The 18153-nt window shown below is 37.9% G+C and overlaps 1 protein-coding gene across 1 annotated transcript in view; it reads left to right on the top strand.

Moving 5' to 3' along the window:
- LOC148355081 (low-density lipoprotein receptor) overlaps positions 1-18153 on the top strand; it is a 30258-nt gene that overhangs the window by 3004 nt on the left and 9101 nt on the right. Inside the window, exons 3-11 of the mRNA XM_088348976.1 lie at positions 4299-4679; positions 6234-6353; positions 7334-7459; positions 11147-11318; positions 13504-13713; positions 15206-15324; positions 16583-16722; positions 16858-16999; positions 17083-17262. Coding sequence (XP_088205102.1) covers positions 4299-4679; positions 6234-6353; positions 7334-7459; positions 11147-11318; positions 13504-13713; positions 15206-15324; positions 16583-16722; positions 16858-16999; positions 17083-17262 — 1590 coding nt within the window. The remainder of the gene's footprint in view (positions 1-4298; positions 4680-6233; positions 6354-7333; positions 7460-11146; positions 11319-13503; positions 13714-15205; positions 15325-16582; positions 16723-16857; positions 17000-17082; positions 17263-18153) is intronic.

Below are 18153 nucleotides of genomic sequence, written 5' to 3'. Positions count from 1 at the left end.
ACTTGATGTGTAGTAAAACTCGGGTAACCCCAAACACAAAATAAAAGCAGACAATACATCTCAAAAATCAGCTTGAGAAATAAGATTTTAATTATTTATATCAGGGATTTATAAAAATTATTTCGTATACTTTACCAATACCTGGTTATACAAAGAGGTTGCTTTTTTGTACACGCGGGTTTTTTTTTACCATGACGTTTGGAGCGCGTACAGCAATTTCAGTGTTGGTGTTCTACATTCCCATCCCAGCAGAGGGCGCCTTTTCTCTTCCTTTAAATCAAGCCATTCAACGTTTTGCCAGCAGCTCAAGTCGCAAATAAAAAACCCTATTTTATTACGCGGGTGATTCTCTGTTGCAACAATTCATGTTTGCATCTTTCTCCTACCCTGATTTTCCTCTAAAAAATGCAAAATGTATATATGAAACTACTTGAATTATTCACTTCAAGTCTTTGCAATATTTCACCCCCCCCCACACACACACAAAAAAAATACATTTAAAAAAATTGTTTTGTATTTGGTGACTCACACGCTTATTTTATTGTGTCTGCACTGCAGTATGATCAACTTCCTCCAGAGGTGTGGGCCATAAAATTATAACATCTTTTTCTTTCTTTAATCATTTTAAACTACACCAATCTTTATTTCACTATGTATTTAAAGGTTATGAATTTATATTTTGACTTGCCATTTTCTTTAAATCCTACTCGTCCCAGTAATAATTTTCCACCCTGTTGGAATGTGCAACTTTTACTCTCCTTACTTTTTATTTTATTTTAAATGCTTTAGTTGTATAAGGCACTCTTAAAGTTCAACCTTATTAAGCACAATAAAAAATGTGTTATTCAGCTGAAAGTTAAGTAGCTAAAAGTTGGTCAGGTAGAGAGCCACAGCCTGAATAGCTTAAAAAATCCCACCCTGTTAGGTTTGACCCCATTAGGTCTATGAACAGGTTGGAGTGGTGACCTAACAGGGGAAATTAGGTCAGGGAGTGATAATAATAATACATAATACTCATAATATTCCATATAATTAGTATAATAATAACTTCATATAGCATCGATGTATGTGTTTATAAACGAAACATAAAAAAATAAAGGAAAAAAAGATTTTTGGGTAAAATGTTTGTTAAGCAAATGGCAGGGTGGAAAATATTCAGAGACAATGAAAACAAGCTATAATTGTAATTGTATCCATCCCTGAGTTTGACCATTATGTATTTCTTAGTGTTAAACTTATAGTTTTTTTTTCTTCATAAATTCATGACACCAAAATGTTGCTGCCAACATTCACCAACGCATATTCTTAAATATGGAAGGACCAAAACACTACAGAAAAGTTTTAAAAAAAAATAAATGTTCAAGTATATTTTTTTCCACAGATAAACACTATGAACAGAAAAAAATAGATATTTGGTGAATGTATTGTATTTACATACAAGTTGATACAAAGCAGTTATGATGAAAAATGGAAAAATGGCCACAGCGAGAACTCATCTCTTGTCCATACATGTTTGGTGGCAAAAGAGGGAAAAGCACACCTAATTCATTGAAGCCGTCAAAAGTACCGACCACATTTTTATTTACTGATCGAATTATTGACTTCTAGAAAATCGTAACATGCCTAGCCAATGAACATGAGGTCCACTTGTTGATCCCTTGCTCACCATGTTGCCAAGTTCTTTTCAGTAGCATAATGAACATTTTATCAACATGATAGGGTATTTAAAAAACACCATGCATAGAGAATTTAGCAGATCAGACGACAACTGTAGTAATTGTTTTTTTTTTGGGTTGTGTCTGAAAACTCACCTTTAGGAGAAAGATTTCATATTTTCTTTTGCAATGGTTCTCAAGTGGGGGCACTAATGGCCCGGAGGGTGTATGAGAGCACTTCAATCATACACAAGATTTTGAAATGCATTTTCAAAGCGTGTATTTAAAACACCAAAAGCATACACTGCAGGTCAAGTCAAGTCATGTTTATTTGTGTCGCCCTTAATAACAAAGAGTCTCAAAGGGCTGCACAGACCACAGATTATTGCCAACCACAGACTATTATTACACCATCCCCTGATCTAAAACCTACACGAGGGCAAGGAAAAACTCAAAAACCTCAACATGAGGAAAATGAAGAAACCTTGAGAAGGGACTGCATGTGAGGTAATCCCCCTTCCAGGATGACCAGGCTGCAATGGATGTTGCAATAAGAAATAATACAAAGATATTGTCAACATAAAATATAGGTTATTCATGTGCTATAGAATAGAAGTGTGTTTAAAGCCTAGATTTAAACATTTCCACTGTTTGCAGAATGAAACTAAGGGGGAAGAGCATTCCACAGCACCAGGGCCCAAATGTAGAACACTCTCGAACCTGCGGATCTCTTCTTGGTTCTTGGGAACACTAGTAGACCAGCATTTTCAGAGCGAAGTCTCTGGACCGGAATATAGAGCGAAATGAAATCTGAAAGATATGAGGGAGCAACATCTTGGCCTTGTAGCAGTCCATTTTTTCTTAGTATTCTAGCTATCACCTTGTGCTAATTTCAAGTTATTTTTCTCAACCTACTAGAAAATTAAATTAAAAAATAGATTGTGATAATATTTTACCAGACAAAAAGGGCTTTAAAAATTCATAGAGGGACAGTGTGTACTATTTGACTACTAGATGGCCCTGTATTGTTCAGTACAACTGAAAATTTATGCTAAAAAGCACAAGGAAGAATACAAACTACTGAGACTCTGTGACCAAACTTCTATTTTTCTTTTATTATTTGGCCAAGTCTTTCACAAGGTTTTTGTTTTTTGATGGTTCTCGTAGCAGGAAGATGGCAGAAAATTATGGCAGTTGCCGCTGGTTTATATGTAAAAGGAATACAAATTTCTCGTATTTTTTTTAAACACGTTTATTTGGCCGCTCTCTTATTTTTGCTTAATATTTAAATCAATATTGTTTTTTTTTAACAAATGAAGTCGTTTTAACCACTTAATTATAATAAAATGTCCCTTTTAAAATAGGAAATAGAAATTCTGTCAACAAAAAAAAATTCAACGTTTCAAGAATCTGCATTCCTTTTTCAACTTAAAATGCTTTCTGCTGGTTTAGGATTAATAAAGGTTACTTTTTGATTGATAAATATTTTAAAGGCGGCACATTGTTAAAAGAAAAGGCTGAGAACCCCATGAGTCTGTTAAATAATAAAAGAAAAATACAATAATAATTCTAGAGTTATAAACTGAAACCTGTAAATGTTTTAAACTGCTGCAAAAGTATCTCCCTTAGACCAATAAGGACAAAGTGATCTGTAGGGCTGAAACTACTGACTATTTCAATGGTCAACTAGTCACTATTGATAAGTCAAACAATTGGATCATTATTATGTTTTTTTTGCAATTTAGCACAATGTTGAGGTAATTATGTAGCAAATATTTACCGATTATTTGGTACAAACAAAATACATCTTTTATTAAACATACTGCGGATTTATGTAAAAATTAAACAAAAATACTCCGTCTAAAACCAATCAGGCGCGGTGCTCAGTCAGTAGAAATCCATAAATAAAACATTTGTCCTTTTATTAGGGACAGGCAAATACATAATTAAAATCACATAAAAAATATTATTCCTGTAAACCAATAACGGGCTCATCAGCAGCAGCAGAACAGTAAATAAAACAAATTTTACATTCATTTTGTGACGTGCATTCAGTAGTCAGCTGCAAAGTCTGTAACGAAGGGTCTTTAAAGACTCTCAAGAGTCAGAAATTAAAAGGTTTAAAAACGGGCCATGGTGATTCTCTTATTCGGACTGCATTCATTTAAGGGACAGAATCCACCATGCAGATCCTCCACCAAGAAAAAAAAAAAATGACGGGTGAATAATCAAGTAAAGAAAAGTCAACGAGAAATAGCCCGGCCTGGATTGACCCAACTGTCTGACGTGCTTTCTCTTTACATGTTTGTGCAAAACTGAGATATTGCCATGATTTGCAAGGTCTGCTTTTCAAACTTTGCAAGTAGTCGTTTAATCTGCTGTATCCAAGCTAAAATGCTTCCCAAACTTGTTGACCGCGTAATTTCTGTATGTTACCACTAGAGACAGAGACTCTATAGGGCATGAGCGACTCTCAGCAAAGACAAACAATCATGTAAGATGCCTCACTCTGTTGGAAAAATGTGTCTAGTGAAAATGGTCTATCATGGATTTCATTGTTGAGTATTTTTACCATCCACTTTTCTCGACAATGTCGATTGATCATTGCAGCCTTAGTGCACTGTTGACATCGCTTTCCTTCAGGTCAACAAAATTGCACAAAGGACGAGTTTCCCTGCCACGGCGGCAGACGCTGCCTGCCCCCTCATCTGCGGTGCAACGGCATCAATGACTGTGGCGATGGCGGAGATGAGGTTTCCTGTCCCAGTTGCGCTGCCGGCCTCTTTCCATGCGGGCCGTCCGACATCTGCTTGCCTGAGCGCCGGCTGTGCGACGGGCACCCGGACTGCATAGATGGGCGAGATGAAGACCGGGAGTTGTGTGCTTCCAGACGGTCCTCCACACTGAGTGCGCCACCTTGCGAGCTGTCAGAGTTCGATTGTGGCGATGGTCGGTGCATCCTCCACACTTGGAGGTGCGATAACAAGGCCGACTGCTCAGATGCCAGCGATGAGGATAACTGTAGTAAGAGACCACTTTTTTTTGTTTTTGTTTCCATTTTTAATGACCTATCGTTAAGTCTATAGTCTAGTACAGTGTTTCTCAACTGGTGAGTTGGTACCCAAAAGTTACCTTATTGGGATTGCATGCCTTAGCCGTAGCAAAATAATGCTAAGAAATGAAAAAAATAAATAGGTGAGGGTCTTTTAAACTTTTTAAAGGTGCTGCACGAAATGGGAAACTTTGTTACTCTCTGCTGCCATCTCTTGGCTTAAACTCATGTATGCAGCCTCGGTCAGATCATTCATGATGCGCTTGCAAGTGCATGCATTTCTTAGACGTTTTTTTGGGTTCGGACAGGTGATTTAAATCCTTGAAAATGCTTGTATTTGATTTTTCTATTTCCAAGGATTGAATCATGCTTCAATTTGGGGTCATGTGCTCATAAATGTTTCTCAACAGGTTTGATTAAAAATGACGCCTACACTGATCTCTGGTAGCTTTGCTTTGCCATTGCATTACTTCTTTCCTCGTGATTAACGGCAGCTAGAATTATTTTGTTTGAGATTTTCTTATGAAGTGTCATATCCCCCTCGGGTCTCCCCCAAAAGGAAAGGTGCATGCTACACCTAAACAGGGCGCTATGAAAAGTGTATTAGTGCAAGGATTACTTGAAACTTGAAAAACTTGTGTTTTTTCCCTTTTTTATTACAAACAGACTTGAACAATCTTAATTGCTGCATCAAATGCAAAAAGCCTGTCTTTTATTAGTGTTTTGTATTGTTCTCAAAGTAAGACAAACATGGGAGGTGATAAGATAATCTTCAGTTTACATTTTTTAAACAAAGTATTAACTCTCAGAGTACTCTGTGTGTCACTTGTGTTGATCCCCCACCCTCTCTGTTTACTCAATATTTAGTATTTTTATGTTCAAAGCCAGATATGAGGGAGGGGTTAAATACTTTTGGCTATGACTGCAATTGTTTTGGCTTGTTTTGTAAATGTTGAGTAATTTTTGAAAGAAAAAAAAAACAGCCCTTAAATTCCCCTTACTTCACTGTTTGCTCGAGACCATACAAAAATGATTTATCATCTCTGTGTCCCTAATACTATTGCAATTACTATGTTTCATTCCACTTAAAACGTTTTTTTTATTGCACTCTGTCTCGAACCGGGGACCTTTCGCATATCAAGCGAATGTGCTAAACACTGCACTATGTTAAAAAAGTTAATTTTATCTCTGAGCCAGATGTACCCATAAAAATAACCACTCCTGGCTCGCAAGCCATACGTTCCCACCCCTGTTTCAGTCATTGGGAAAAACTTTGGAAACAGATGTCTCTCTTTTTATGTTTTGCTGTTAAAAAACAGTACATCGTTTTGTGATCCTAATGTTTGAACGGACACTCTGGCATTGTTCACTAGTCATACCAATAATACTCAAATTTGACTCGACTTTTATCACAGCATTAAAATATGATACATCTTCCTTGTATGGAAAACAAAGACTTGATTTTTGAGCTGTCGTAGAGTATTTCCAGCAAGTGCCGATGATGTAACTAACGTTTGTTCTTGAAGGTCAGAACGAGTGTTTGGTGAATAATGGAGGCTGTTCGCATCATTGTGTGGACACAGGGATGGGCTTCCATTGTCATTGTCCTGAACACATGAGGCTTGTCGGGAATAGCCACTGTGAAGGTGAGTATGTCACTGCAAAGCAAACACGGCTGGGCTCATTTTCTTCCTTGACTATATAGATAAGCAGGATCAAAACTGCCCAAATTAAGAATAAAAAAATGAATCAGTGAAAATAAAAAAATGATATAAGGTGTATTTGACATATTAAATACAATTGGAAATAAATGAGCAATTTATATGTATAAGTGTACGGTACATAAACAAACCATTTGAATAATATTTTCTGCTGACGGTTTATTTGCAGCACGAAATAAATGCATGCCTCCATAGCAGAGCGTTGTTGTATACTGATTGATATTTAATTAAGTCTATTTGTATTTACTTTCACATATAGTTTTTATTTATTTATTTACTCATTGTTTGTATTTTCATTTATTTGTATTTAGTTAATTTGTAATTAATTTTACGTATCCATCCATTCATTGATTTTTAATATTCTCTTTTTTGGTCATTCATATCGTAAATTCTGTAAATGTAAATTCTTACTCTTTGCATTTACGGAATGTTTACAACTCGATTCTGTGGCTTTTGAATAGATCAACCTAACTTTTTGGGCTGTATTGAATACATTGAACCAATTTTCTTTTGTACAGCTTGATACAATTTAGTTTGTAAAAATAACACTCAGGTAAAACATAAAAAATGCTGCTGTTTTTTCAAATGATAAAGAGGATTTGTAGGGTATTGGTTCCAGACCCAATGTATGCAGTAATTCATTTTATTGTGCCTCATTCTAGACAGAGGGGGATTTGGAAATGGCCAACATAAAATCTTTAAGGTGCTGCATTGAAAAGTAAACTTAATAGTATACTCATGCACTGCAAGTACTTAAATAACCAAGGTTTTCATACAGTGAGTGGTACCATTCTGTTATAAATTGTATACAATTAATAGTGCACATTAGTTATTTTTTGGTCATTATATATGTCATGAATCACAAATGTTCAGCATAATTCGACACTTTATATTTTCTTACACAGAAGTTGACCTGTGCCTTGAGCGCGACATTTGCGACCAGCTCTGCATTCATGCCAACGGCAGTCTCTTCTGCGACTGCATGGACGGATATAAGTTGAGTCCTACAAGCAAAGACTGCAAGGCTAAAGGTGAGCAGAGCAAATTAATCAGCGCACCCAGAAAATCCAAGGCCTGCAGTGATGCTAAAGGGAGAAGCAAAAAAAATGAGAACCAGGGAATCGAAGTCGCAATTATCAAGAAATATAAAAGCGGCACACGAATGGCTACCCTCGCTATGTTACATGGCCGTAACCAATTGCAGATCTGAACTATTATCTAAAAAAAGAAGGCGATAAAAGGAAGGAATTCTTTAAAGGCAAGGGAAAGTTTTATGATCAGTTGTATTTTAATCCGCAATTTCTGTTTCCTCCCTCCTTTTCTACATCCACCCACTACGTCAGCTCAAGTCAGCTCACACCAAAGCTGGATAAAACAAACATTTTTCTTTGCATGTATATTTGTAGTCTTAATTAATCATATGCACATATATTGCACATAAGTAGTTCTTAATACATTTTAATTTATTTTTAAAATGCTAATTGGGATAGGTTCCTATGCCACTTTGTGATCCTCACCTGAGAATAGATTATTGTCGCATCCTGAAGGGAACAGTGCCATGAAAAAGTATTTGCTCAATTCCTGATTTCTGTGATTTTTGCATATTCATCAATCACAAAGGTTTCAGATCATCAAACTAATTTTAATATTACACAGAGACAATCCAAGGAAATATAAAATACAGTTTTCAGATGTCGATTCCATTTATTAAGGCACACCAAAAATTTAAACCCTCCGGCCCTATGTAAAAATGTATTTGGCTCCTGAACCTAATAACAAGTTGGGCCACCTTTGTCAGCAATAACAGAAATCAAAGGTTTACAATAATTAGTAAGAAATATTTCTCAATTACTTGGAGGAATTTTGGCCCACTCTTCCTTGCAGAATTGTTTCAAATCTGCCATATGGAGGGTTTTCTAGCATGAAGTGCCCGCTTAAGGTCACACCACAGCATCTCAATTGGATTTTAACCCGGACTTTGAATCGGCAACCCCAGAACCCTCATTTTTGGATTGTCCCCGTGTGATATTATAATTTCTTTGATGACCTGAAACTTTTTGTGAGTGATGAATATGCAGAGAACACAGAATTCAGGAAGGAGGCAAATACATTTTTTATGACAGTCTATGTCGTATAAACAAAATGGAAAGTCTACCAGTAAGCTTATAGACCTCGTTTTATATGTCAAAATGGTGTAGCAGATAATAATCACAGACGTGTCAGATGGCACTTCGATTGCCTTGAACCGGAACACATGGGTCAATGTATTTGTTATTAGTCATTGATGACATGTTTGCACAGCACTTTTAGTCAGTCATTCATTTACAGTTGCTGGCTTGTTTAAACCTCACTTGAAGTGTGCAAAGAGAGGCTCCACCTTTGGAGGTTTGAAATTCTAACTTTCTTGTGTACATACAAAGCGTCACCTAAGTCCTCATAAAGATTAGTAGTCTGATAATGCTTTCTTTTGTCTGAACATTTAATGGTGTTCAAATACACGATGCGTAAAGACAAACTAACGTCCACGCTCACCTTAAAAAAACAAGGGAAATTTTGAACCTTGCTTGTTCTAAAGGGAAAATGTGTAATATTAAGTGCCTCCTAGTGGTAAAAAAAAAAACTTCACTCAGTATAATAAAACATTGATTTGAATAACAGGCTTTTGAACTATCATACAAATTTTGTGTTTCTCTAAATATCCATAGGTCGAGAAATTTGTATTTCTGTTACCGTATTTTTACGATTATAAGGTGCACCTAAAAGCCTTTATTTTTTTCAAAAGCTGACCATGCGCCTTATAATACAGTGCGCCTTATATATATATATATATATATATATATATATATATATATATATATATATATATGGATCAATATTGAGTCGCAAGGTCTCGCAACTAGGGCAAGCAGCTGCCAACTAGATTTTCCCCCCGTAGGCGAAGTAGTCCGCTGTGTATGCTGGGATATATATACCGGCGTTTCATTTCCTAACCAATGTGTCAATCATCATTTGAATCGTTCACTCTAGGCTAAAGTTATTCGGAGGTAATGGAGGCGGGTCCTTTTTAGCATTTACAGGCTTGTGCTAAAACGGCGTAAAACAAAGCCTGCAATTGGCTGAAAAAGATGAATGTGAATCACATGTCAGGTTGCTCTACGGCCTGGTGAAAACATTTTTTACTAGTCTGCATTTGTCAACAGAAATTATGGGGATAAACAGACAGCTAGCAACAAGCAACGTCCATCGATGCAGAGTTGCTTCCTGGCGGATTTGTTATTTAGTTTGTCGGCATTATTGCGTGTTTTGGAGTATGTAAATATTTTACACAGTTGTATTTACTACACTCACGTATGTAAGAGGATCATGGCTGCAGATTATTATTGAATGTGAGGGCTGCAAGACGACTTTGGTGAGCTCTGTATTTTGCCAGCATCTTGTTTCAGACTTGATGTTTCTGTGATGAGTTTTTAAATTCAATTCAAAATGTTTTCGTTCGCATTAGACATTGAATCTGGTCCAAACGCGACCCTAAAAACCTGCTGCTTGGTTTCAAAAGGGGAAATTTCAATTTTGTGAGCCATTCTAATGACAATTGCAACATGAGTCCTAGATCCATTTCCTAGTTCGGGTTTTTGAGCAGGCTTTAAAAGAGAAATTTGCAAATTTTTGTTCTTTGGTTTTTTTAACGTTTTGACACATTCCCCCTAGTACTCTAAACTTTTTACAATGCAAAAAAACCCCCAAAAAAATAAATAAATAAATTGGCAGGTAGCATATGAATGTTGGCAATATCAACATTAGCGACATTTTTCATTAAAATCGATTATCACAGTGATCCCTCGCCAAATTACTTTTGCATCATCAGTACTTTGCAGACTTTTGCTGACATTGCGGAACTTTGGTAACGTTTGAAAATATCTTAGTTAAAGGAAACTAAGCGTAAACCGAATTATTTATTTATACATACACACAGAGAGAGAGCTACTGTATAACGAGTGGATTAACCGCAAATTTCGAGGGAACGCTGTACAGACGCTGCCCGACCTATGATCGTTCGTAAGTTGAATTTGTTCGTAAGTTGCTTCAGTGCTATATTTGGGAACTTTAAGGTTTATATAAGTCTGTTTAAAGCTTGCATAAGTAACCTGTATTGTTTTGTACTAAAAATAAACATTTAATAAAATAATATGATTTATAAGGAGAAATAAAGTGAGGTTTTCCTTACTTTTTTACTTTCGCTTCAAGAGGTCCTCCTCTGTGGTAAAAAGTGCCCGAAAAAAAGCGATCCAACCATTTTCTCAACCGCATCAAGCTTTCTTATTCCTCTTTTTTTTTTTCAAAAGAAACGGCTCGTCTCTTCCTTACACTTTACACCAACCATATTGAATGGATGCACAAGATATAAAACATAAACCTCAAAGTCCTTAGCGCGCTAGAGATACAGTACAGTATACGTAGTGTTTATACACGAACTAGGAAGAGGAAGCGGATTTCTTCTTCGGTGTGGATGCTGGGGGACTTCTCACAGCGCCACATGGCGTGAAGAAGCACTACAGCACTGTCTTATACAGTGCACACAATACAAAATCTAACTTACAGCAACGTTCCGAAAATAATGATCGTATCTGCCGGAATCCATAAGTCGAATGTACGTAAGTCGGGAGGCGTCTGTATAACCTATTTATTAAATGTTCACGATCATCCTGATTTCTTCCTAGGGGTTGATCCTCAGCTGCTTATGACAACATCTGAGGGAATTATCAAGATGTCCCTCGCTGGTGCAATATCAAGGATGTCAAGTGGAGGTGTTCCGGGACCAGGGCCCATGGTAGCCTTGGTCCAGAATAACACATTGTACCTAGCACAGCAAGGACACAGCTCCATATACCGGTAAGAGTGGAGATATGTTAGCTGACACTTGACCGTGTGTGAACAAATAAAGGTCAACACGTCAGTGCCTATTGTAAAGGTTCCTGAATGCGTCCGGTTGTGGTGTTAGATCAAAGCAAATACACAAGCCAAAAATGTCTTTGAAACTAATAGGAAATTCATTTTTGAATGTGCTGTTTGAACACCCATTGCAGGAGGAGAGATTTGTATAAATGTTTTGTCACTTTGGCTTTCACACTTTTTCAATGTATTGGAGCAGAGGTCTCAAACTCAAACTACTTTGGGGGGCGCCGGTGTTAGGGTCCTGGTGTTGTGGGGCCGTATCGCATAAAACATTCCACTATATTTTAATATATTTTTTCCCCCACGCAAAATAAGATCCAAAGAAAATTAAATAAGTGTTATAGGAGGTAATAGAGAAATACATGAATCTGCTTCTGTACTGAACTGCATGAAGTCCACCCAAAACTCAACCCAGCTTTCAGAACCAATACATGAAAAATCTGCTGAATTTTCAAAATATTTAGAAAATGGAGAATATGCATGTAAAATTTTCATTGTTATTTTAATCATGCACATTTTTAAATTAACATTTATTTGACATACAGCCTTACTTAAATGAAGCTGACACCATTGTCCGCCATCTTGGTGCTACACGTACCCAAAAACCTCAGAGGCTGGGAGAAACATTGAGAAGTATAAGGCTGCGGTTTAATCACTTGAAGTCTCTGTAGTTTGTATTCTTTTCATTGTTTGTAGCCTAGATGGTAAGGCGCCCGCTTTGAGACTGGGAGGTCGGTGGTTCGCGCCCCGGCCGAGTCATTCCTAAGACTTAAAAAGTGGTCGGCGGCGCCCTCTGTTGGCTGCGGCTGCATCGGCTCGCTACAACGGGTCAGGTGCAATCGACATTTCGTTCTGTGTGCATTGTTACACAGAATGACAATACAAGGAAATTATTATTATTATTATTATTATTGTATTAGCACTTATTTTTGTTAGCACTACACCTTACAGGGACATCTAATGATCAAATAATTCACACTGTCCCTTTAAATGCTACTACTAAAAAACTATCTGAAAATTAACTTAATCCATTTTAAATATAGTTGAAGCCAGAGCTCTTGTTGGTGATAGGAATGAGTGGAAAGGTGTTAGGATAGGGGAATGTTTAAACGTGTTCTAAGGAATGGGCAGGGCACCTGTATGATGCGGCAGGGGTAAACCAGTGAAAGCTGCCGCGCCCTGCTGTTAAACAGAAGAGTGGGTTGTGTCACCCTAACCCGAGTGACATGGCCGCTTTCTTGTGTCCCGTTTCATCTGGAGGGACGAAAGCATGACCAACTTGGGTGCCGAGGTATGTAACTTGTTTGGGTGTTTGGGCATTTAGGTTGGCCATGGTCCAAAACATTTTTTGTTTTTTTTTTTGCTACTTTTTCTCTTTATTATTTTTTTTTGTATGTATTTGTCTTACTTTCGGTCACCCCTCTCGAGGATATGACCAGGGTAAATAGATGGATAGAAATTCTGATTTGCAAGGTGTGGCAGCTCTTAAATACGAGAATAAAAATATTACACTCTTCCCTTTTTTCATGAAAATTTCATTTCAATTTTAAATCCAGGTAGACATCTGCCTCTGGTTGACAAGCTATGACCATCAAGTCTAAAACTAATAGATTAAAAACAGTTTATATTGTAAGGCAATTATCACTTCAATGCCTCAAAATGCTGAGAGAAGGGATAATTCAGTTATTATTTTTTTTAAATGTTGCTTATTTTTATACTTTTACCCTTGACTTGTCTTAAACTGTGCTATTTTTTCTTGGAAATGTTTTTGCACCATCAGGATGGCCCTTTTTCTTTTAGTTGTGCATTTCACTTGTTACGTCCATCCATCCATTCATCCATCCATTATCTGCACTGCTTTTCCTCACTAGGGTCCCAGATTTCTAGAGATCATCCCGGCTAACTTCAAGCAGTGGGCAGGGGATACACTGAACTGGTTGCTAACCAGTCGCACGGCACACAGAGCCACACAACCATTCACCATTTACACGCTCACTCATACCTGGAGACAATTTGAAGTCACCAATTAACCATGCATGTTTTTGGAAACCACTCAGCCGCTGTGCTGCCCTTCACTTGTTACAATTACAATAAATTCTATTCTACTCTGAATGGATTTCAGGGTACATCTAATAGTTGAAGACCATCCTGCCACGTTGGTCATGAAGGTTCCTGGTCCTGTCGCGGGCCTGACCCTGGATTGGGTCCATCATCTTCTCTACTGGACCTCTTTGGATTCCATTCATGTCAGCTGGCTCAATGGCTCCCAGCAGCGCAGACTCATATCAGGGCTGGACAAGCCTGGTGCGCTCACTGCGGATCCCCTGCATGGGTAGGAAGGCTTTTTGGTAGAATTCGAGAAATCTAATCAAACGTGACAGACTGCATTGTACAAAGGAAATACTGTTCACAAGCAGACCCAGAGGCTACAACTAGAGGCCGCTTACCACCAGCATCAGCTCGTCTAGTTTGCCCATGCAAACTACTAGAGGCAAAAATATATTGCTCTGCGGCTCTGTTGCTGCATGCAATCATGTGGCTCTTTGGCATCCACTTGGGCTCCCTAGCGTTTTTTAAACAAACCATGGCTCCTCGTCCAAGTAGAAGTGCTTGCGTATCATCAACAGTCTTTCAATCTTATACCTGCTAACCTCTGCCAATTGATCCCCTCATTAATGATTGCAAATCCTCGTCCTTAAACGATAACAAACCGTACAAACACAATGTGGTTCCTATTTACTCACAGTAAGACAGTTTGTAGAATACCGCGACAATAATGTCAATCTACGATGAAGTTGTTGAATGCTACCTGTGACTGAGATGATTCTGAATAGAGCCGAAACGGGCAAGACGAGATTGAAAATTTAATTTTTTACCACTAGGAGACTTCAAAAGTCTAAATAATACACAGTGTTCCTTATTTAAAAAACATGTCCATCCTCAATTATAAGCGTGTGCACATTTGTTTAACCACAATTTCACTTCTTTATTTTCACTTCACTTTTCAATATATTTTCATTATTTCCTTTTCCGTTTTTCAATAATTCTGTACAGAGCTACGGACGCACACATTAATGATGATCTTTGAAGAATTCAGAAGCCCCGTACCAACACCACACAGAAAGAGATTCAGATTTGTGAAAGATAATGGTATATACAGGATATACAAATGAGTAACCCAGCACATCAAATTCACAAAATGAGTGGCGCCATCTCCACCCGTTCCGAGTGTCCGGTGAGAAATACATATCGAAACTACATCACGAGCCTCACGAACCCGAGACATCGGCTCACGAACTGCACATCCTATCTATCCCATAATTTACAACTTTTACTTTAATTACAAATCGCCACCATTTCTTTGATTTTTTTTTTTTGTCATATGCTAACGAGGTATGCTAACGAGGGCACAGAGATTCAAATGAAGAAAGTGCAAGTAAAGCGGCCATAGTAACTTACTAACCTCTCTCACTAACAATTTACCGGCTTTGGATCGGATTCGATCCAATGCACGTTGAGATGGTGAAGCCTTTAGCATGCCATGAATTGTGTGATACAAAAAGGGGCAGGGCTGTCGTTTGCCTTGCATTCTGATTGGCTACAAACAGCTCTGTTGGATTTATTAACTAATGGATGACTTAGTCAGTGAGACATTTCAAACACACAGGAAAGTCTCAGAAACAAATGGTGTGAATTATGCTTTTTTAATCTGGCTGTAATTTTCTATGTAAACATACACTTCAGGTTGCTCCTGAAATCTGATTAGCACACAAGACTAAATGAACTAGAAAAGCTGAACCTCTATTTTTTTTCTCTCTTTCTAGACTGCTGTTTTGGGCCCAGTGTGGCAGCCCCCCCAAAATCATGAGATCCACATTAGACGGTCAGGACAAGATGACCTTAATAACTTCTCTCTTACTCCACCCGGTTGCCCTCACGATGGGTAAGTTAGGGAGAGCATAATATTGAATCTTTATCCCTTATGAACTGTCTTACACAAGCAATTCTTTGAAATAGTTTACATGCCATAAATACAACATTTATAACAGGAGTGTATAAACCTATCTGACTGAAGGCCACATTGAAAAAAAAACAAAACAATGATTTTATCAACTGCATAATATTTTAATATACAGCCCGCAGGTCATTTTTAACCAGCAGACCATTTTTGAGCAAACGGCAGGACATAGTGTTCTTCCACTGAAGGAATATCTGTTCTTCCACTGCCTATTTTATCCGAGTAGGCCCAAATCACCCTTCTTTCCTCTCTCCGAATCATCACAAACAAAATGTGAAAATTTGGATTTGCTTCGGGCTCGGCCCCTCAAATCAAGGTCATTGATTGGGCAACTTGTTCGCAATTTAATACCCATGGGTCGGGTCGGGCTGGATAGTTTTAGGCTGCATCTTACCTCCAGTGTAGACATGCTCAGACGCTGAGATCGAAGTGTTTTACCATCATTGTTCTAAAAGAAGCCTGTCCATAAGCTGATTATAAGTCTATTACAAAGTTAACATTAATCATTAAAATTACAAAGATAATTATTTTTAGCCTCTAAGGCAACATTGCGCAACATGACATTTTCCAATTGCTGTACTTGAATTGCTGTTATCTTGCAAATTCTCCTTTCCCTATTGATTGGCCCAAACAGAGTGTGCCAAATCAGAAACCTAGTTTTTGGTCTAACTATCACCGCCTAACGCGAGGTACGCAGTTCTATTGGCTCTCCTGGGGGCCGATAGTGAGACAAGTAATTTTTAGGAGACGCTCAGAAAATCCTAAAATTGTGAAGGTAATTGAAAAAATACCTAACACTGAATATATCTAACGATCTACTATATTTTCAACTTGACATGAAACCTAGCTAAGAACACTCTCAGAGGTCTTAAGTACTACTTTGTAGATTTTCACAAAAATCGGGTCAGATTTTTTTTAAAGCCTATAAGCCAAATACGAATGAACACACACACACACGCAAGCAAATCGAGGTTTATATAATTTTAGATTTTCATAATGACAGCTTTAACTGCCTCTCATGACTGCACATCACCGATATAACTGGGGCGGGGCGTCAAATTTTGAGTTTGGTTTGTGCTTCGCCAGTTATATTCTCAAATAAGTCGTCAAAATTAAAAAAGAAAATTAGTTGAGTCCGTTTGAGATTAGGTTATTACAAGCTTTGGTCGTTGCTCCATTCTAGATCTGCCTCGCCGGTTGCTGTACTGGGTGGATGGTGGCATGAGAAGCATCTCCAGAGTGACGGTGGACGGGCGACACCGCAAAACTGTGGTCGAGTCCAACGGCTTTCTGGATCGGCCGTTCGGGCTGGCGGTGTTTGAGGTCTCAGAAATGACATTTTTGAAATGTTTATGTTGTCTTGATGTATAGATGTGTTTTATATTTGATATAAAGTAAAGTTTTTGTTTGTGTAAAAGAGGTGAAATTATGCTCTATTTTTCATGTTTCCTGTTTTAGGGTTTTGTATACTGGAGTGACCAAGACACACGATCCGTTTGCAGAGCCAACAAGCACAGTGGCAGCGACTTTCAAATACTTCATACTAACCTCAGCTCACCAGGCGGCATTGCCGTTATTCAACCTGCGCTACAAACCAAAAGTAGAGCAATTCATACGATATGTTTTATTGCTGATGAGGTCCGACACTCAGATCTACTTTTAAATTAATTGCACTTTCCATAGGCAATGCAGTGTGTGGGAAGCCCGGGATGACGTGCCCGCACAATTGTGTCGCCGAACTCCTTTCGGACATTCTCGTCTTCCGCTGCTCTGGGCGAAATCTGTTGCAAGGCAGTCCCGCCGTTTCCCGCACAGCCTCACGTTTGTCCGATGTTGAATTCGCTGGAATACTCTCGTTAATTGGTAAGCAGAAATCCCGTTTCAGGAGAAAATAAGATGGTGTCTCGTGCTGCAGAAAACACTCATTTACCAGCGTTCTTATGTTTTTACGATCGCTTCCTTTAAATTTGTATTAAAAGGGCGTTACCCCCAAAAAATACATTTCAAAGAATCTTAAAAAAAACATTGACGATGATTGTTATTTAAAAGGACAGTGTGTTTCATTTGAACACTAGATGTCACTGTATTGTGTACCCAAATAGATACTCTAAAAAGCTCAAAGAATACAAACTACGGAAGGCCTAACACAAAATACACGACAAGAATATTGACATGATACATGACAAAATTAAAACTGAAATGAATATATGACAACATGCATCGATAAATGAATAAATTGCATATATTTCATATATTTATTTATATAGTATAAAATAGTCTGTATTTTATGTATTCATGCATTTATTTCTACATTTGGCAGGATCGGTCCTCCGTAGTCCAAAACCGTAACAATAAAAACAAATTTATTTTGAGGCAACATTAGTGCATAGTGTCACTTTTTCTCTATTTATAAGGTTACATTGTGTATATTCTCGAGCAACGCCGCTGCAACAACATTGTTGCTATGGTAGAACGAATGCGTCGTAAACGTTCCCCACCCGGCAACAGGTGCATCCATTCAGATGCTGTGTGACCGATTACACACATCACCGTCGGCCAAATATAGAAAGTGAACCGAGAAACTGTTGTGCTTTTCCCACTGGAGGTCAAGCAGGCAGCTTTTGTTATCACAATACAATATTACCTCGGTTATCGTGGTAAATAGGGGGCACAACTCCTTGCGAAACGTGAAAATCCACATAGTAGCAATGCCCTTTCATAAAAGCCCCAAGTGTCAAACGTACTTCGAGTTGA

The sequence above is a fragment of the Urocampus carinirostris genome, chromosome 12 (assembly GCF_059441175.1).
Source record: "Urocampus carinirostris isolate Australia breed hairy pipefish chromosome 12, RoL_Ucar_1.0, whole genome shotgun sequence".
NCBI lineage: Eukaryota > Metazoa > Chordata > Actinopteri > Syngnathiformes > Syngnathidae > Urocampus > Urocampus carinirostris.
Note: the sequence above shows the minus strand (reverse complement) of the source record. Positions and strands in the feature narration are given on the sequence as shown.